Raw genomic sequence first — 20,596 nt, forward strand, 5'->3', positions numbered from 1 at the left:
AGAATAAATGAATCATATTTGCACAACATCCCATTAGGTGACGAAATGCACAAAGAATGCGAATCAGCAAAAAAAAAAAAAAACAGAAGAAGAACTCTCATGAATGCGTATAGGAGGGCTGTTTATAAGCGGAGATTTATAATAAAAAAGGACTTGATTTTTTGGTATTGATCTGTTTCTCACCTACACCTATCATATCACTTCAAGTTATGGATTTAACCACTGGAGCCTTATATGGGTTATCTTTATGCTTTTTGAGCTTCAAAGTTTTGGTCACCATTCATTGTGAGGATCTATAGAGCTGAACTATTTGTCAAGAACTGTTAATTTGTCAGCAGATGAAAGAAAGTCATACACATTTGGGATGGCATGAGGGTGAGTAAATAATGACATAATTTTTGGGTGAACTATCCCTAATTGCAATCTGTCTGGCTGATTTCAACAGTTTCTGAGACCTGCTACATTCTAGCTGCTCATTAAGCTTTTAAACCTGCTAGTAATATCAGACAAAGTTTGAATGGAACACTCCATGTGTACATAATATCCAATGAAAATGACAGTATGTAAAGGCAAAGCGTTTGCAAATGACAAAGCAGTTTTGTTTTAACTAGATCGTCAAAAAGTCAGATAAATTCTGCTGTTTTAGCACTGTAACACTACTGCATATTGACTTCTGGACACTGTAAGATGCACAAGCTGATTTTGTTATGTACATGGCGAATCTGTCGATAGTCTTGCTGAACTAAGAATATGTTGGACAAAAAATAAAAATAAAATGTAAATAATACATACTATAATGATTAGGTAATTACATGATTATAATCATACATGGACCAACAAATGTGAGTGATTTGTAAATAACCCAACGGTGACAGCGCCAAAGCGTCAGGACATTTGAATAGCTCACAAGAGCTCAGCTGACTAGCAACAGTGCAGTTTGGTTACTTTGCCCCTTTGAAGCTGCTTCGGGATTGGATTGTTTTCTTTCCACGGTGAAGCTTATTGGATGGTTAAACAATCAATCTATCCAAGTCCCCGCCTATTTCCGACTTCCGCGCGTCATCCATAGTTGCAGAACTCTGATTGGCAAATTTCACCATGTGTTCTGTGGACACGAACATTCAATTGGCCGAGAGAATCCATGCTGCCCCGCCCATCTGTAAGGAAAGGCGCTGGATTGGCTAGCTCGGACCTCCTCACTCCCCAGGCCTTCCTGCGCGTTCACATTTTCCGATTCTCTATGCCGAGATCTGGCGTAACCCCATCCGTGCTCTAATTTAACACATTGCAAACATTGCGTACCTGACGCAGTTTACGTTCATCGGTCGGAGTGACAAAGAGAACGAGCACAGACCGACGGTGAAGACATAAAAAAGCTAATTTCTGAATTGCTGTGAGGATTCTGATCACATTTTCCTCTCGGAGCAGCCGGTTTGGCTAGTTATACGAAACTCTCTGTGTGTATATTGGATTTCTTATTCCGTGATCCGTGTGCATGGAGTTACGTGCATCGGAGGATATCAGTCTTGAAATTGGGCAATTGGAAAATTCTCATTCGTCTCGTTGGTTCGAGCAAGGAAGCCGCCATGGCTGGTGCTACTGGATCATTGAGTCTCCACCTCAGTATATGAAAAATACTGCATGGTTGTGATGAAAAAACACTCTGTTTGATGGCATATTAGACACCGGCTGTGTTCTTTGTGTAAATCTCTGTTTCGGTCAGAGAGAGAAAGAGCGTTTTTTTCCGAGGGAAACTGGGAAAAGGCCAATTTCATGACCACTTTGATTGAACAGATGTATTTCAGTTGTCATCACTAAAAATAATACGAATAGTCATAGAGAAACGACCAAGAGAAAAATGATCTGAAAGCGAGACTGTCGGTGGACAGGAGAAGAAAGTTGTCTAAAGAAAACGACCGAGAAGGGACCCCGGATAGCAGACTTGCTTCCCCCTATTTTCCTCATTATTTCAGTCGGAGATAAACTGGTTCCGGTGGGTCGAAACGGATTCGTTCACAAGGCAAATACACGCATTAAACTGTGAGAGACGAGGGGGATATCGGATTGGAAAATGTCCGGTCGGCCTAGAACCACCTCCTTTGCAGAAAGCTGCAAGCCAGTGCCGCAGCCGTCGGCTTTTGGCAGCATGAAAGTCAGCAGTAAGTATAATTTTCCGAAACCGGAGGGTATTCGAGCATGAGCTGCCGATTTATGTGGTCGCACATTGACCTCATCAGGCTCATGAGCTGAGATTGAGTGCCTTCAGGTGTCACCTTTTGTTTAAATATGACGTGCCCATTTTAAATCGGTCAGCGTGCGTCGTTGCCCCGCTGCTGAACCTGTAGCAGGCCCGTGTAATACCTTCATCGGGCATGACTGGCACTGATTCAGCCCAGGCTGGTGGCGATCGAACCTCTTTTTTTCATTGTATTATCAGGTAGGTCTTGAAAGTACAGTTGACAGAATCAGTGCCAAATCACTCATTATTGTGCATGTCACGTGATCCACTCTTAATTGTGTATCAAAATCGTATGGTTCTGTGTAAATCATAATTATATGTTTTTAAGGAATACTTCGTTGACGCCTTGCGGCCCATTACGCAATTCATGGAAGGGGAGTTGCAGAGAGTTTTTGCATACTACTATAATAAAGTATTACTCGCTTGCTTTTCCTGTCTTTTGATCAATGTTTAAGCACTGTCATGCGATGTGGAATATGGTTATACAGCCGCATATACAACAAAATAGTATTTAGCCATACTCGAGAATGGGCACGTGGCAGACCCAGCGCGCACTGGATTGAGTCTTACCCTGAACCAATTTTCAGTCCCCATATTGCCTCTTTTGTGCATAATGGCTGAACGTTTTATTTGTTTTTTCTCTTTAAAATTATGGCGCAAAAACATTATCGTCACCCCGCTGCGGGACTTGTCAGGAAATGTGTAGTTAAAAAGGGTATGTTGGCCTTAAAGTTTCCAGACTGACAGTAATGATTGATTGACTGATTTATTGATTGACCAATGTTTTTTTTCTTTCTTTAAATGATAGATGGTAATAATTAGAGTGCACAGTGGTTGATGGCCAAAATAATATCGGTATATTTGTGAAACATGCTAAGGGATCTCTCGTTTCCCGGTTCTTAATTGTAAGGGATAGTTCACCCAAAAATGAAATTCTCTCATCATTTACTCACCCACATGCCATCCCAGATGTTTATGACTTGCTTTCTTCTTCAGAACACAAATGAAGATTTTTAGAAGAATATTTCAGCTCTGTAGGTCCATACAATGGAAGTGAATGGTGGCCAGAACTTAGAATCACAAAAAGTGTATTAAGGCAGAATAAAAGTTATCCACATTACTCCAGTGGTTTAATCGATGTCTTCTGAAGCGTCAAATCTTTTTTGCATGAGAAAAGACCCAACTGTAACACCTTTGTCACTGTACATCTTACCATTGCAGTCTCCAGGCATGATCACGATTTCAAGCTCAATTATTCTTTTTAGTGCTTGATGCATATGCAGAGCACTAGATGGCGAATGGAAGTGTAATCAACCTTGAAATCATGATCGCCAAGGAGACTGCTGATGTCAAGATTTATATGGAAAAAGGGGTTATATTTTGGTCTGTTCTCATTCAAAACTGATTGGATCACTTAATAAGCTCTTATTAAACTACTGGAATTACATGGATTAAGTGATGTAATTTGTATTTGAATATAATCTTTCACACCACACATCGTTTCAAAGCAGCTTTACAGAAAATCATGCATTAACAGAAAATGAAACCGTAATATCTATAATATCTTAGTCAACATTGTGTAGTTTGATTAAATATGATTATGAAGTGTTTATAAAAATAAGTTATTAAATTATAATTGTATTTAGAACCCCAGTGAGCAAGCTGAAAGGGACTGTGGCAAGGAACACAACATTCCATAAGATTAATGGAGTAAAATAACCTTGGGAGAAACCAGTCTCACTGTGGGGGCCAGTTCCCCTCTGGCTAAACAGCATGGATATAATGCCAATATTACTTCTGTATTGTGCAAGTCATGCTTTCAAATTATTAAACTAAGTAAGTGTTAAGGGTCAGTGTTTAAACAAGGATTTTGTATGAACTGTAAAATGAATGAATAATGTCTTTGAAGTCCATCCTGGATTAACTGCTGAAGATCACATAGATGCTTTATCCTTTTTTTGTTGGTTGATGAAGTGTTTTGTTGGAAATTAATTGATAGTCGATGTATTGTAGTCCATCTTTAGACCGAGGTGATGCTGGCCGAGATATGTGAGGTGCTTTGTCGTGATTAAATAAGTGAGGTGCTTCAGCCGGCTGGTCATTTCGGTGATGTCTATTTTAAGTCCAAGGTTCAGGCAATGGCATATGAAGTAGCCCATGTCTTATGGTTGGAGTTGGCATCAGTTCATCTGCTGTGGTCCATTGTAATAGACTGAAGTGATGTCTGGCTGTCACCAGCTGTATTTAAGTGACATGTAGTAGTGCAGTCTGATACCAAGCAGGAATGGAGCTGGATCCAGTCGGTTCTGGTGACATCAGGATAAGAGTCCCGAGTAAGGCTAAAACGATTAGCAACTCGCGTCTGAATGAGGAGAGCAAGAATTGCACAGATTACAGTCCAGAAGCACTCTGAACTTTCCAAACAGCTTCAGATGTTGTAGATCGCAAAGTACAAGGGAATTAGTATAACCAAGTGAAAATAATACACGTAAATACACTTATATTTAAGATACATCCTTGTAATGGTAGTTCGATGGAAAGGAGGAGGCGAGAACCGGCTTGTCAATATAAATAATATTTTAATGAATAACTTAAACAAAATACAACCACACACACATGATGGGCATGTCCGTAAACTATCTCTCGTCGCACCACCGTCTGCCATCGGCCTTTATCCCTCTCGGAGGCTTAATTAGCCTGATAAGGGACCGGGTGTGTATAATCACAACCCGGCCCCGCCCTCCGCCGTGCCACATTCCTCCCTCGTTCTCTCAGGCTGGGGAGCCCCCGGCCTGACGGTTACTCCCCCTCCCCTTTCCCTGGGGGAGGGCGTGCTTTAAGTCTGGTGTGCCAGCAGGTCATCCCCATCTACCTTGACGAGGGAGGGGACAAGGGGAGGGAAACAGAAATAATAAAAAATAAAAAACGGGTACTTCCTGTAACAGTGTAGTTCAAAAAAAACACTGTAAAATTTAAACGAGAGGGAAAAGGCCAGTGCAGAGCAGCAGTGAGAGACAGAGGAGAGAGAGATGAAAAAAAAAATTATCCGTGCCCTCCTCCCTGCCACAATCCTCTTAAAGCAAGTCTAACTATCTAGTATTCTAAGTACTTTTTGATAATTTTACATGGAAAACAAGACAAAACACTTGATAACAATAGTTTATTTTTTTACAGTTAATTTCTTTACTGAATTACACTTAATAAAAAGTATTTCCCCCCCCTTTAATTCAGTGAATGTAATTTAGAGGTATTTTTAAAAGATGATTTGGCCTCCTTATTGTTAGTAAGCATGATTAATACAACCTTTAATCCGGGGCACAAGCTGAATAATCATTTAAGAGTTAATGATTAACCATTGCAATAATCGCTTAATAGACGAATAATCGTTCTAATAATCATTCGATTAATCGATTATCAAAATAATCGCTAGTTGCAGCCCTAGTCCCGAGGTTGAGACATGGAAACAAATAAAATAATATTGGCATAGATGCCATTACACTTTTCGCATAATTAAAGATCATGATCAATGTTTCAGTTTCTGGCAGACCAAACTAAAGCAGCCTAATTCTGTGGTGAATAATAAATGAGGTGTCTGCCTGGATAAATAGATGAGTCTTTAGTCTAGACTTAAACTGGGTGAGTGTGTCTGCATCCCAAACAGTGTTAGGGAGGCTAATGCATAGTTTAGGAGCTAAATAGGAAAAGGATCTACCTCCTTTTGTAGATTTTGATATTCTATGAACTATTAACAGGCCAGAATTTTGTGATCTTAAAATAAATTGTATTTATTGATCTTGCTGGACATCCTTCCAGTAATGCATTACAATAATCTAGTCTTGAGGTCATGAGCAATATTTTTTAGGTGGAAGAATGCTGTTCTACAAACACTGGAGATTTGATTTTTAAATTACATATTGGTATAAAATATAACACATAAGTTCTTCGCTGTTGAAGATGATGTAACAGTACATCCATCGAGAGTCAAATTATATTTTAGCATCTTATGTTTAGAGGTTTTTGGTCCAATAATAAGTGCCTGTGTTTTGTTGGAATTGAGTAGAAGGAAATTTCTGGCCATCCAATCTTTGATTTCATTGATACACTGCTAATTTGGAGAAATGTGAAATTTTGTCTGGTCTCGAAGAAATATGTTGGGTATCATCGGCGTAACATGGAAACTTATTTCATGATTCCTGATCATAATTCCAAGGGGAAGCATATATAAGTATTAGTCCCTAAAACTGATCCCTGTAGCACTCCATACTTAACTTTTGTTAGATTTGACAATTACTTGTTTACACAGACAAAGGGTCTGCTAAACATGACCCAAACAATGCTAATGCAAGTCCACAAATGCCAACATAATTCTCCAGCCTATTCAAGAGAATGCCGTGATCTATCGTGTCGAATGCAGCACTAAGATCTAAAAGCACTAGAAGAGAAATGCCGCTGTGATCTGATGATAAGAGCAAGTCAATAGTAACTTTCTTAGTGAGGTCTCTGTACTGTGATGAGGCCTAAATCCTGACTGATATTGTTCAAATATACTATTTCTCTGTAGAAATTAACATATTTGGCAGGATACTATCTTTTCTAGTATTTTTGACATAAATGGGAGATTGAATTCTATCTATAATTAGCCAGTTCTCCAAGATCAAGTTGTGGCTTCTTAATAACTTAATTGATAACTTCCATTTTAAAGTTTCTTGGGACATGTCCTCAGGATAATGAGGAGTTAATAATATTAAGCAGAGGTTCTGAGATTACATGGAATACCTCTTTTGAGAGCTTAGTTGGTATTGGATCTAACATGTGGCTTTTGTTATTTCAATAAGTTATGTGTGGAGGAAAAAGTGTGAGGCTTGCAAGCCGAAGAACACCATCCCAACCGTAAAGCATGGGGGTGGCAAGATCATGTTGTGGGGTGCTTTGCTGCTGTAGGGACTGGTGCACTTTCCAAAATAGATGTGTCCTGAGGAAGGAAAATTATGTATTGAAGCAACATCTCAAGACATCCGCCAGGAAATTAAAGCTCAGTCACAAATGGGTCTTCCAAATGGACAATGACCCCAAGCATGCCTTGGGGTGCTAAATGTCTCAAGGACAACAAAGTCAAGGTATTGGAGTGGCCATCACAAAACCCTGACCTCAATCCGATAGAAAAACATGTGTGTGCAAGGAGTGTGTGCAAACCTGACTCAGTTACACTAGTTCTGTCTGGAACAATGGGCCAAAATTCCAGTAACTTATTGTGAGAAGCTTGTGGAAGGCTACCCAAAACGTTTGACCCAGTTTAAAAAATGTAAAGGCAATGCTACCAAATACTAACAAAGTGTATGTAAACTTCTGACCCACTGGGAATGTGATGAAAGAAATACAATTATTTCATCTATCATCAACATTATTCGACATTTCACATTCTTAAAATAAAGTAGTGATCCTAACTGATTGGGGAGGTTGCCAATGATTAAATGTTGAGTTTAAATAAATTTGGCATTAAATAATGTACATTTCTGACATCAACTGTAATATACATATATACTTGTATATTTTCCACTTGTTTATACTTCTGCGAGGGCAGTAAAGGCATATACTTATATTCAAGATCTATTCCCTAAAAGGATGTCTGAATATCTTATATAATACTTTTCAGGTGAATGCAACTTTTTTTAAAGGATTTTTAGATATTTAAAAATATTTGTATTTTGTTTATATTGGAAAATGAGCTAAAATAAAAGCATATCAAAAACATATTTTGTTGTTGCACTATATAATTGGGTGAAGACTACACTCTCTCACCTTTCTGTTCACTTCAATCCATCTTTAACTCACTAAAAAACATACTCCCTCTTATTAATAAAACGACATATTGCCAATTTTAGGCAATTTTGTTTTAATGCTATCACGTTATAATCTAGCTGCATTAAGTATGTGCGCTCGAGGGATGAGCGTCTCCTCGCCAGAGTGTACATCAGCCGGGTGCAGTTTCAATCTCTTCCCCTTAAATCGGGACATTAGTGCAACTCATAGAAGAGGCCCTGACCGCACAGAGAAATGGCAGTTTCTGAGTTTGTACTTATTTACATGATTTACTCCCTTATTATTTGAACTTTAAGTAAGCTATAACGCATTAAATATAACTGCATTTAAGATGTAACGCCGTTTTGTTTCCTTTAAAGACGCTCGACACAGAAGTTTTGCTTCAGCGGAGTGACAGCTTTTACTCAACTAGAAAGAAGGGACAGAGACGTTTTTTTTTTTTTATTCATTCACAGTGTGAGAGTACTAGGTTATTTTGGGATGTATTATAGTATTTTTCACTTAAGGACTGAGATCAAAGAACCTATTCTGTCTCTCAGTGCAGAGTCAGACTCTCTGCTCATGCCTTCTCTCTCTGCCTTTGTCATATTTATTTTTCAATCTCATTCTGTACCACACAGTACTCCATTGTTATGTTGCTCAATTGATCAGATTTGCTCAGCTCAATAATCTGGGTTGATTTTCTGCTGTCCATCCCACAGCAGTATAAAAGTCTGTCTGTCTTTCTGCTTTACTCTCTGTCTCTGTGGATTTTGTAAGTTGGGTGTCCCCTTTCATCCCACACCATTATCATCTGCTTCTGTCAGCTTCTGTAGATGTTTGGAGGATTTCCTGCACCCTCAGAATAACTCCTTGTGTCTTTGCATGTGCACATTCCTTCCTTCCTTTGCAATTGCAGTAACTCTTCATTTGTAAATGTAACTGATGGACTGTCCATGGCCAGTGTCCATGGGATTTTTTTTTAACTCTGGTTACATTGATCAGACTTAAAAAATATTGGTATCTCACAAATTTGAGTAAATGACTAGAAACATATGGACTTTAATAGATATTAATTGTAACACTTAGTCTAGGTAAACACTTACCCTGTAAGGAATAGTTCAACCAAAAATTTAAATGTTATCGTAATTTACTTGCCGTCAAGTCTTCCCAACATCATATTATTTTCATTATTCTGTGAAACTCAAAAGGAGATGTTGGGCAGAAAGTTTAAGAGCATCTATGACCCGGTTTACACCTCAGAATCAGAATCAGAAAAAGCTTTATTGCCAAGTACGTTTTTTTACGCATACAAGGAATTTGTTGTGGTGTTGTAGGTGCGTTCACACAGTCTCTAAATATATGAACAAGAATAAAAATAAAGCAATATAAATATAAATATGTCCACGCATTATCAATTAAAAGTAAGTATAAAATAAAAGAGAGCAGAGTAGTGCAGTGAAATGTAGAGCCAGAGGTGGAGTGTGGAGAGTGTCAGGGTGGGTACTGGGCATTGTTGATAAGGCAAGTGGCGGATGGGAAGAAACTGTTCTTGTGGCGTGAGGTTTTTGTCCTGATGGACCTCAGCCTTCTGCCAGAGGGGAGTGATTCAAAGAGATTGTGGCCAGGGTGGGAGAGATCAGCCACAATCTTTCCAGCACGCTTCAGGGTCCTGGAGTCGTACAGGTCCTGGAGCGGCGGCAGATTGCAGCCAATCACCTTCTCTGCAGACCGGATGACACGCTGCAGTCTTCCCTTGTCCTTGGCAGTAGTAGCAGCGTACCAGATAGTGATGGAGGAAGTGAGGATGGACTCGATGATGGCTGTGTAGAAGTGCACCATCATTGACTTTGGATGGTTGAATTTCTTCAGCTGCCGCAGGAAGTACATCCTCTGTTGTGCTTTCTTGATGAGGGCGCTGATGTTCAGCTCCCACTTGAGGTCCTGGGAGATGAAAGTTCCCAGGAAGCGGAAAGACTCCACAGTGTCAATTGTGGAGTCGCAGGGGGTGATGGGGGCAGGTGCAGGTGAGGCTGAGTTCTTCCTGAAGTCCACAACCATCTCCACTGTCTTTAGAGCGTTGAGCTCTAGGTTGTTTTGGTTGCACCTGGTATTATGATCTGAACACATGTGGTCAGGTAAGACACATCGCAGTTTATATCTGGTCACTAAATGCATCTCTTATGACCACTTCGGATTTATATGTTCAGGGAGGGTCTCGGATTCATAATGACATAAATCACTATGCCACCATGTTACTGCAAGATGTTAAAGTGCAACAAAGTAAAAAGAGACCCAAAAGAAAGGGTGCTCTGTTTTTCCGTGATGAAGCTGAAATTTTATCGATGACAAACGCAACATTACGAGCAGAGGTGGAAATTAATTAATTACATCTTCTCTCGTTACAGTACTTGAGCACATTTTTCAAAATGTTCTACATTTTGTAGTAAGAATACATAATAGTACTTTTACTTGGGTTGATAAAAATTAAGTATTCATCTGTCTACATTTTTAACCACAATTACAAAGTACAAAAAAATACATAATATTTCAGAATTTTCAGGAAGAAGAAAGTTATAAGTGCTAACAGCTCACAGGGCACAGCATCATGAGCACAGCAGCTTGCATAAACTGCCGCCGGTGTCCTCTCTTCTCTAGCTTCCTCAAGACTTTCTGTCCTGTCACTATACAAGAACTGTAATACTGTGATTTTCAGCATATTTAATTTTATTCTGGAAAGGAGCCATTCATTCAGGTACGAGGGAACCGTCTGAACACGTTTAACCACTGATCAAACTTAACTTGCTTTGAGGTAGGCAATATTTTCACTGTGGTATTTGGGGATGTCTAGTTTACTTGCTACTATATGTCTAAAACAAACTTTTAAATACCTTAGAAAGATACAATGCCAATAGTGTTGGAAATGAACAGGGACATGGGGTAAAACAATATCCCTGAAATTCAAAATATGGAGACAAAAAATGACCACACAATGAGTTCCCGTGTTTTATTAATAATATCTGATATAGTTACAATGACATTGCGATCTTCTTTTGACTTTTCACCGAACAAATTTTTTTCCCCACTGTTAACTGCTAGTTCCTCGCACCATCGTGCGCACAGACGGGTTCTCTGCTTCTATCAATCCGCATCAGATCGGTGTCATACTCCCACGTTAAATTCCATAACCATTCACCCCTCTTGTTCAAAATAAACTGTCCTAATGGGTAACACTCTCACTCATGGTGCTGTAAGGTACTTCTCTGCCCTGCACTGCTCTGTATCTGTCTGAAAAGCCTCACCTGCTAGAGTCCAAAACTGAGCAAGGGATGGATGTTATATAAAGAAGGTATGAGAAATCACAAAACATAATGTTACCAAATGCTACAGTTTCTTCTTCTTTTGGATGCTCCCAGTAGTGGTCGCCATAGCGGATCATCCATGATCCACATATTTGACTTGGCACAGGTTTTACGCTGTATGCCCTTCCTGATGCAACCCCCAGTGGCGGGGGGACTTTCACTAACACCTATGGGGCAATTTAGAGTCTCCAATTCACTTAACCTGCATATTTTTTGACTTTTGGGGGGTAACTGGAGCTACCAAATTCTACAATTTCCTTAATAATAGTATCTCAATATACTAAAAAAACAATGTTAATTAAGACTTTATTATTACAACTGTAATACAATAATACATATACAGAACAACCACTTTTAGTGTTTGAATCAATCATATCTCTCACTAATCACTGAGTGAAATGTTTATTTTTGCCTTATATTATTCAGTTGCCATGTAGACGTTGATAACAGTTTGCTTACTAATCTCATTCCATATCTGGATAATTGCTGCAATATCATAGAGGATACATTTTCTCCTCTAGGAAGTTGCATTATATTAGTTTTGTACAGTATGTTCATTTAATAGCCAAAATACTTGGACATACGTGAATGAGAATAAACCTGACATAGGAATGTATTGCAGTCACAATGCACATTATGTAGTTTAGAGACGATTTAGAGACATTTATAATGTTTCAAATGGCTATTTCTATTTCAAGCTACACTATAACTTTTTTTTGTTAAAAAACATAAATCCTTTAGTCCTAGGCTTAACAAGGACATGTGAGTCTTGAAATGATATTGACCACTGGTTAGTAACAATGACAATCTATAAATTAAGTTACTTTCGTGGTCTATTTGGTCAGAATATCCTGCACTATCCAGTACTCTTTCCATCACTGACGCTGGGCATGGAGAAGCTCTGTCAGTGATGTCACTTTACAGCCTAGAGAAGAATGTGTTTGCATAATAACTTTCTTGAAAGTTGAAGTGGAAAAAAACAACACAAGTTGTCCATAGCACACGAGCACTTTATAAACACTTCAAATTAGATCAAAATAAGCATAGAGTTTAATGTGGACCGATTGGTGTGTCAGGTGCGTTTAGGTGACAGATAGATTGTGCTGTTTGATGTGCTTAAAGAGTTGTTTCCTAAACTTACATTTAGTTGCTATTTTCTGTTTTATATTGTATACATGTTTTGAATAAAAAATCAGGCATGTATTTCCTTTTGCAAAACTGTTTGTCTTTATCACATGCAAGTCTCATCGCAGTGGAGAAAGGGAGCACAATTATTTTGATTAAACTGAGCTTTGCTATTTACTAATCTTGCAATATCATATTTCAGTTTCAATATAATCAATTTTGCGGCTTTCATGGATGTCACTGATGTTTCAGAGGTCAAAATGTGCTAGTTTGTAAAGTGTTTTAGATGGTTTCCCCTCATCATGTAAGCGCATGTAATACATTGAGCACCGATGTTTATTTAATTAATGAAGGTGAGTGTATGATGACAAAATCTCTATTTTAGGTTAACTATTCCCTTAATATTTTGCCTTCTTTGCTTATTGAATTCACACTGCATTATCAGACATTCATCCAGCATAGACTCAAAACATTCATGTTAAGTAGCTTGAAACTTTGGTTGAGTAAAGGCCGGAAAGTAAATTTATTAGAAGTTTTAAACATTGGGTAATTTATGTGGCCTATTGTATTATTCAAAGGTAGATCCTTGTACATTGTTTAGATGATGCCCCAATGTATGGACAACTCATGCTAGATCTAATGTTAGAACTTTTGTTCCTCAGGAGGGAGTAAACCAGTGTAGTGTGCTATTTTTGATTGATTGACAGTGTGCTTCAGGAAGTTTACTGCAGTTCCCTTTGATGACATGCCATTCATTCAGAGAACCCACAAAAGTTCTCACAGTTTGTATGATTAAGTAGCCTTTGTTTCACACATCACAAGAGACCTTGTCTCTCAATATCTTGAAACCATCAACGGGAATTAACTATGCCTTACATTTGCAGCTTTACCAAACTGTACGGTGCTCAAAAGATTTTTACAGTGCAAATGTCATGAACAAATGAGAGCAGTTATGCAATGCAAAATAATAGTTTTTTAAAAACAAGGTTCAATTCGGTATTGCCATTGAAATTTGTTTGAAAAGTTTAATTAATCTCCTTTCAAGTACAGTAAATCTTTATCTGTGCTAAATACTACATTATGTAATGGGCAGTTCAGATTCTAATTGAATGAATTGTTCAACACCTTCATAAAATACTCAAAGGCACAGTGACGCACAGTGACGCACATTCTATATTGATGTCCCACTGCTACAGTACATTGCTTGTTTATACAACTTCTAGTTAGGCAAATCAGCTGCATTACGTGGGAGAAATTGTTGATTCCAGTTGTTAGGATAAAAATGTTTAACATTTATTGTGTTGCTGTTTAATTAAAGTAACAATCAATTTAATCGCACTTTCTGTTAGATTGAATGTGTTTACATACACAATCTTACACCTATTATGCTTAATAAGGCAACAGCATTAGTATCATATAAACATCTTAAATGGTTTTCCTTTAATGTAGATTTTTGCCTTTACTAGCGTTCTTAACCAAATGTTGTGTGCAAGCCTGTTTACACTGACGACAAAAGGATAGAATAACCTGGTGATTTCAGGTCTCTTTTAAATATGATTTTCTTGCATTGCTGGATTTTTAAATGCACTGATTTTTGGTAGTTATCATCATGTTGATGTGAATGTATGCTGGCAGCCAAAAGTTTGGAATAATGTACAGAATTTGCTCTTGTGGAAAAAAATTGGTACTTTTATTCACCAAAGTGGCATTCAACTGATCACAATGTATAGTTAGGACATTAATAACATGAAAAATTATTATTACAATTTGAATTTTCAAAACCTTGGCATTCTAGCTGTCAGTTTGTCCAGATTCTCAGGTGACATTTCACCCCACACTTCCTGTAGCACTTGCCATAGATGTGGCTGCCTTGTTGGGCACTTCTTACGGACCTTACAATCTAACTGATCCCACAAAAGCTCAATGGGGTTAAGATCCATAACACTCTTTTCCAGTTATCGGTTGTCCAATGTCTGTGATTCTTTGCCCACTCAAACCTTTTCTTTTTGTTTTTCTGTTTCAAAAGTGGCTTTTTCTTTGCAATTCTTCCCTTAAGGCCTGCACCCCTGAGTCTTCTCTTTACTGTTGTACATGAAACTGGTGTTGAGCGGGTAGAATTCAATGAAGCTTTCAGCTGAGGACATGGGATGTCTATTTCTCGAACTAGAGACTCCGATGTACTTATCATCTTGTTTAGTTGTACATCTGGACTTCCACATCTCTTTCTGACCTTGTTAGAGCCATGTAAAGGTATTTTAGGAAAGGAGGAGGTGAGAACCGGCTTGATAATTTAAATTATATTTAATTAAGAACTTAAACCAAAAGACACAAACACACACATATGTCGGACAGCTGCCCTTAAACGCTCTCTCTCTCTCGCACCACTGTCCGCAGTCGGCCTTTATCCCTTTCATGGCTTGATTAACCTGATAAGGGGCCAAGTGTGTAGAGTCATGACCCGGCCCGCCCTCCGCCCTGTCACAAGCCAGTTGTCCTTTGAAGACTCTACTGTACACCTTTTGTATGAAATCTTTTTTTTTTTTTTTTGCAATTTCAAGCATTGTATAGCCTTCATGCCTCAAAACAGTGATTGACTGACGAGTTTCTAGAGAATGCTGTTTCTTTTTTTTTCTTTTTTGACCTAATATTGACCTTAAGACATGCCAGTCTATCAAAAACAAACACAAAGACAATGTTAAGCTTCATTTAACAACCCAAATAGCTTTCAGCTGTGTTTGATACAATGGCAACAAGATTTTCTAGTAGCAAATTAGCAATTTAGCATGATTACTCAAGGATAAGATGTTGGAGTGATGGCTGCTGGAAATGGGACCTGTCTAGATTTGATAAAAAATGACTTTTTTCATATAGTGATAGTGCTGTTTTTTACATCAGTAATGTCCTGACTATACTTTGTTATCAGTTGAATGCCACATTGGTCAATTAAAGTACCAATTATCACTATTATTCAGTTGTCAGGTCATTTGAGTGTATTAATGCAAAGCCAACATTTACGTGGTCTTAACGTCACTTTTTTGATCAGTATGGTACCACTTCTTCCTCATTTTGAGCCAGGAAAAACCCTGATATACTGAACAAACAGTATGCACTTGTGCCAAAAGTTATTTGCAATAATTAGTGGGTTCACAAGGTGGCAACACTCAAGATGTAATCGGCAGTAAACAACAGGAGACGAAGGTGGAAACAACAACAGTGGATGTGCACATCAAGGGCACATGTGTGAGGAGGTCAAGAGATACCTGCATTTGCATAACTTGAGTCTGAAGGACTAAAAAGACAACAGTGTCTCTTGCAGCTGTAGCATTCATGCGCCAACTGCCTGTTTTTGCGCGCACAGTCAAAAACTTTTGAGTGTTTAACAGTATGCATATGCAGTCAACCCGAAGTATACTTTGGGCTTAGTTACAAAAAATATACATTGCTGAGCTTTCTTTGATGAGTTTTAAGATGAAGCAAGTGCCTTCTAGATATATTCTGTTAAGTGGATCAGGAGAGCAACTTAAGAAATACCAGGTTCCCATAGGACCATTTTATAGAGTGCTCAAAGGGAAAGAAAGAAAATGCTGAGTGTAAATGCTACACTAGGGCTATGCTGGCTCCCACACATTCTTACTTTTTTGCTTCTACAGTCATCTTATCATCTTATACCTCTTGGTAAGTTATCTCATTCTTGTGCAACATTAATTTGTGGTCGCCTATGCTAGGTATATACATACTACTCATGCTATTAATAGTCTTTTAATTCCTATTTAGGTAAGTAGGCCAACCTAAAATCTTAGCAGGTGCTGTGCAGAGCCATGTTCTTCGTTCTGGGAATTTCGTCTTTTTGTACCTGTTGGGTATTATCTGAGGAAGTCTGTTTTGGTTCTTCTTGTCACCTTATAGCCCTTTTCCACCAAAGGGGCGATAGTTCTCGTGCCAAGCATGTGCTCCACTGGTTCACGTCCGGGGCAATCTGGAGCCTTTCGTACACCAGCCACTCTTTGCCACTCACTTAAGTACAGATCGATGACATAGCGGGCTATGTGATAGATTCATGTGGTTGCCTCACCTGCCCACAAACAAACAGTGCTTGTATGTTTGTATGCAGCTTTTCTCATTTTTGAGGACATATTTATACTCTGGTTAGGCTGGTCAGTGTCTGAGTTCAAAACATTGTTGCTCCGTTCACTGCCGGTTTTGTTTAGGTCCTTCTTATGGTCCCTGCATTCCCTTATTTAAATGTTTTTAAATTTGTTTATATAAATTTGGTCAATTGTCTGATTGAAGCTGGTGTGCAACATTTCTTGCTGTACCTTCTCATAGACGATTACTTTTCCTTTGCTATCTCACTTTAGATTATCTCAGATCTCTGTAAAGACATATCACAAGTAGAGCGCTCGTGTAATCCATGTTACCTGAATGCTTTTGATGTCTGATAATGTTGTGTTTAAAAAAAATATATAATTATATAGTATTGTTTTTATAGAGTGAAGTAATACTCTTTGCTGCAGATGGTAGCTACTGTTGTTGTTTTGGAAAACTTTAGTGATGAAACATTATACCACCCTACATCCCCTGACATAATCGGTTCCTGCATCAGTGTCGACTCCGGACCAGTGTCAGGTTTTCGGCCCCGGATCAGCCTTTTCTGTGGTGGAAATGTGTAAAACTGTTCGAGAATTTGCACCGACCCAGGAACCCGCCCGCGAACCATGGTCGGTGGAGTATTAGTAGAATATTAGAGTGAATGCATTCAGCAAAGATCTTGGCATGTATTTGGTTGTAGGCCGAGACATGCCAGAAGCCAAGCATGTCCTCATACATCTGGTGTCAGTCTAAAGAGATGTGCTTCAACAGGTTTTTCACTGAGTTTCTATTTGGACAGATGTTCTGAAACCAAATGACTCATTCACAATACAGTTTGGTCATAGCTTGGATGAAAGACATCTATGACTTGATATTACCTGAGGCAAGGAGATGGGTGTGTTCTTTAAAAAGATGTGGCCATTTTAGAACTTTAGAAGTACTTTGGAACATGCCTGTGATGCAATGGAAGGATATTTCAAGGTAGGTTCTGACCAGTACTCACAAATGTGATGTATCAGAATAATGTAAAAATGTTTTAAAGGTTCCTCGTTGCAGACTGTAGCGCAATGACATAGTGGATCAAATCCCCTGCGTAGTGGATTTTGGTGACATAGTGGATGTTTTTGTTTTTATTCGTTAGAGTCAGAGTTTATTACATTATTACTAAGTATTACACTGAGTCATTTGTTTAATATAGCTTAGCTTTTAAAAATGGTCATAACCATGGATTTCAGAAATGACTTTTCCTTGTTTTTCCTCTTCACCCATTGAAAACAAACATAAATTAAGTAATATATTCCTCATTATAATGTGCTCATCTCTGTACATAAATGCCATGGTGTGAATTATTTGTATTTGTATATTAACATGTAGTGGTCAAACATACTTGGAAGTATGCAAAAGTGAATCTGGAACATTTTAAAATGCGTTCCGCACATGGAACCGAATGAAGCACATCTGTTACTCTGAGCACGAGATGGAGTTGTGGAGCACAGAACCAATCTGAATACACTGTAATAATGGTTATACACAATAAAGACAGGACAGTGCAGTATGCATAGACTTTGAAGCGAACAGCTTGATTTATGTGTTAATTAAATTAAATTGTCATAGCTCTTGTCATACCACGATTTTATTTTAATTAATTGTGCAGCCCTAATATATAAATGTGTGTTTGTGTGTGTGTGTTATATGAATATATATACTGTTTTAATGACTGTTAAGTACACTACAGTAATAAAACAAAACATTAATATGTGAATATGCATGCGCATTAAAACATCCACTACGTCACTAAAATCCAATTCACATGGGATTAGATCCACTATGTCACTATGATTGTAATACATTAATACTTTTTAAAGCTACTAAAGTTATTTACCCAAGAGCAGTGAGTGGTTGTATCGTTTCCTCGCTTCCTATATCGTTTGATTAGTGTTATAGCGACATAGACTGCGGCAGGTCTATTATGTCACATTTACAGTATACTTTAAGTCTGACATTTTAATACAAGTTAGCTTTTTTGTCCCACTGTTTACATTCACTTGACATATCTGACTATGTTTACATAAATACATCGGCAAGATGGGCATTTTAGCAGAATTTTTAATTGTGTTTGTCCATTTAAGAGCGTATCTGCATTATCATGTGCCCTCTTGGAGCATGCGCATTAAGCGCACACTTGCTGTCTGTCCAACAGTGCGCTGATGCAGAAACAAGGAAATAAAAAGTATATCTTTAAGATTTTCATTATTTTGTTGTCTATATCCTATTTTCCTTTTGGCCTGCTATCAATCAGCGGTAGTCTTGCAATCGACATAATGAGCACAACTGGCTTCAAGGTGCAGTATGTTACAATTTTCATGTAATATTTGCCTTTTTTTTTGCCAAAGTGTGAACTTCTTGTAACGCAACTTAAAAAATGAGCCCTTCCCAGATGTCCTAGTTTGTCTATTAGAGCCTGTAGACTGATTTTCATGTGAAGGGAGCGGGTCAGATTTGCCGGGAAAATCCAAAAGATGTGACGTTTATGTGCGCTCCATTATTGGATAGGTAAGCTTACATAACTGCAAAGCATGTGTAATATAGTGCCATAAGGATTGATCTTGTGTAATTTTAGCTAACTTTATTTTGCCTGCTAACGCTGACGAATTGCAAGCTACCTTGCTTTGTAATTTTCAAATAATTTCAACAATCTTCTCTTTATACCAAATGTCAGGTATACAGGATCAATTTAAGCAAACACGCTGGTTTCTTGATTGTAGTACAACATATGACATGCAAAACATACAATAGTGCAACATAACAGTGCAGTGCAACAGTAAACTGTCTGGTATAGTTCGGTAGTATGTAGCTGTATGTGTGTATCAGTATGCTATGTTAGCTGATAAGTAGTTTTAGTTTAGTCTCAAAGTTTGTTGTAAAACAATCATGTAATTTTAATTATGTTACCTCATCTGTCAGCATGATGCCAGTGAATCATGTTCAGTCTGTTTGTACGTTACGTTTTGGCCAATGCTCGCTTGCTCGCATCTCTATGGAGTGTGTGCACGAGCAACAGGCATCTGGCTGCAGTTCACTTAATGGCCACAGGTGTCATTAATAAGAAGGGTTTCTGAATCTTAAGGTGCGTACACACTGCCAGCGACTTTATCGCTGCAGGTCGCCAGTGGCTGGCGGTGAAGTCGCTAGTGGGTGTTGCCACTACTGGTTGCCTAGTAACGTTTATAAATGACATTCACGGATGCCATTACATTGCTGCTGACAGCGAATCTCTTTTCTTGCCACTAAAAACAAACATTTTGGAGGGAAAAGACTAAATATAAATGGAATCAGTACATAAAATGCTTTATATCAAAGATGAATGAGAAACAAGGCGTGCTGTTTGCCATAGCGGCTGTTTTTGCGGCGAAAATGCAAATGCCGGTCTGTCTGGGTCCATAAAATCCCCGCGATCTCAGATACACCTTTCCACGCCGTATTTTTCTTAAAAATGTCCTTGTAAGTGGGAAGAGACATATCATAGAGCACTGGAAAATTTCTAACAGCAAGAATTAGCCTTTCATCCATCTTTCCTTTACTGCAGGAGCTGAGAGAGAGAGAAGGATCACGTGAGCTCTCCCGTCTTCTCTCCTATTGGGTGTCGCTTCCGTTAGTCACTCCAAAGTTGAACTTTTCTCAACTTTGTTGCGTCGCTGGACACGCCCACATCTAGCGCCAACGGTTGCGACAGCTCGTGTCGCCGGAAGTCGCTGTGCTCGCATTGAAAATGAATGGTATTGAGTCACTGTCGCCGCTATGTCGCTGGCAGTGTGTACGCACCTTTACATACTGCACATTTAAAATATAATGTGTTTAGCGCAAGCAAGCAAAAAATCTAAATCAAACACGAAGCACCTCTGTTACTCTGAGCACGAGATGTGAGTTGTGAAGCACAGAACCTCTCTGAAAACACTGTAATAATGCACACAATACAGACAGA

General features: G+C 38.6%; 1 protein-coding gene across 2 annotated transcripts in view; it reads left to right on the top strand.

Annotated features, from left to right (window-relative positions):
- The first annotated feature begins 1,339 nt into the window (after positions 1 to 1,339).
- The window catches only part of LOC127658587 (glycogen synthase kinase-3 beta), a 96,680-nt gene continuing 77,423 nt past the window's right edge, over positions 1,340 to 20,596 (top strand). For both annotated transcript variants that reach the window (XM_052147956.1, XM_052147957.1), the window contains exon 1: positions 1,340 to 2,159. In XM_052147956.1, coding sequence (XP_052003916.1) covers positions 2,072 to 2,159 — 88 coding nt within the window. In that variant the 5' untranslated portion in view covers positions 1,340 to 2,071. The remainder of the gene's footprint in view (positions 2,160 to 20,596) is intronic.

This window comes from Xyrauchen texanus, chromosome 18, assembly GCF_025860055.1.
Source record: "Xyrauchen texanus isolate HMW12.3.18 chromosome 18, RBS_HiC_50CHRs, whole genome shotgun sequence".
NCBI lineage: Eukaryota > Metazoa > Chordata > Actinopteri > Cypriniformes > Catostomidae > Xyrauchen > Xyrauchen texanus.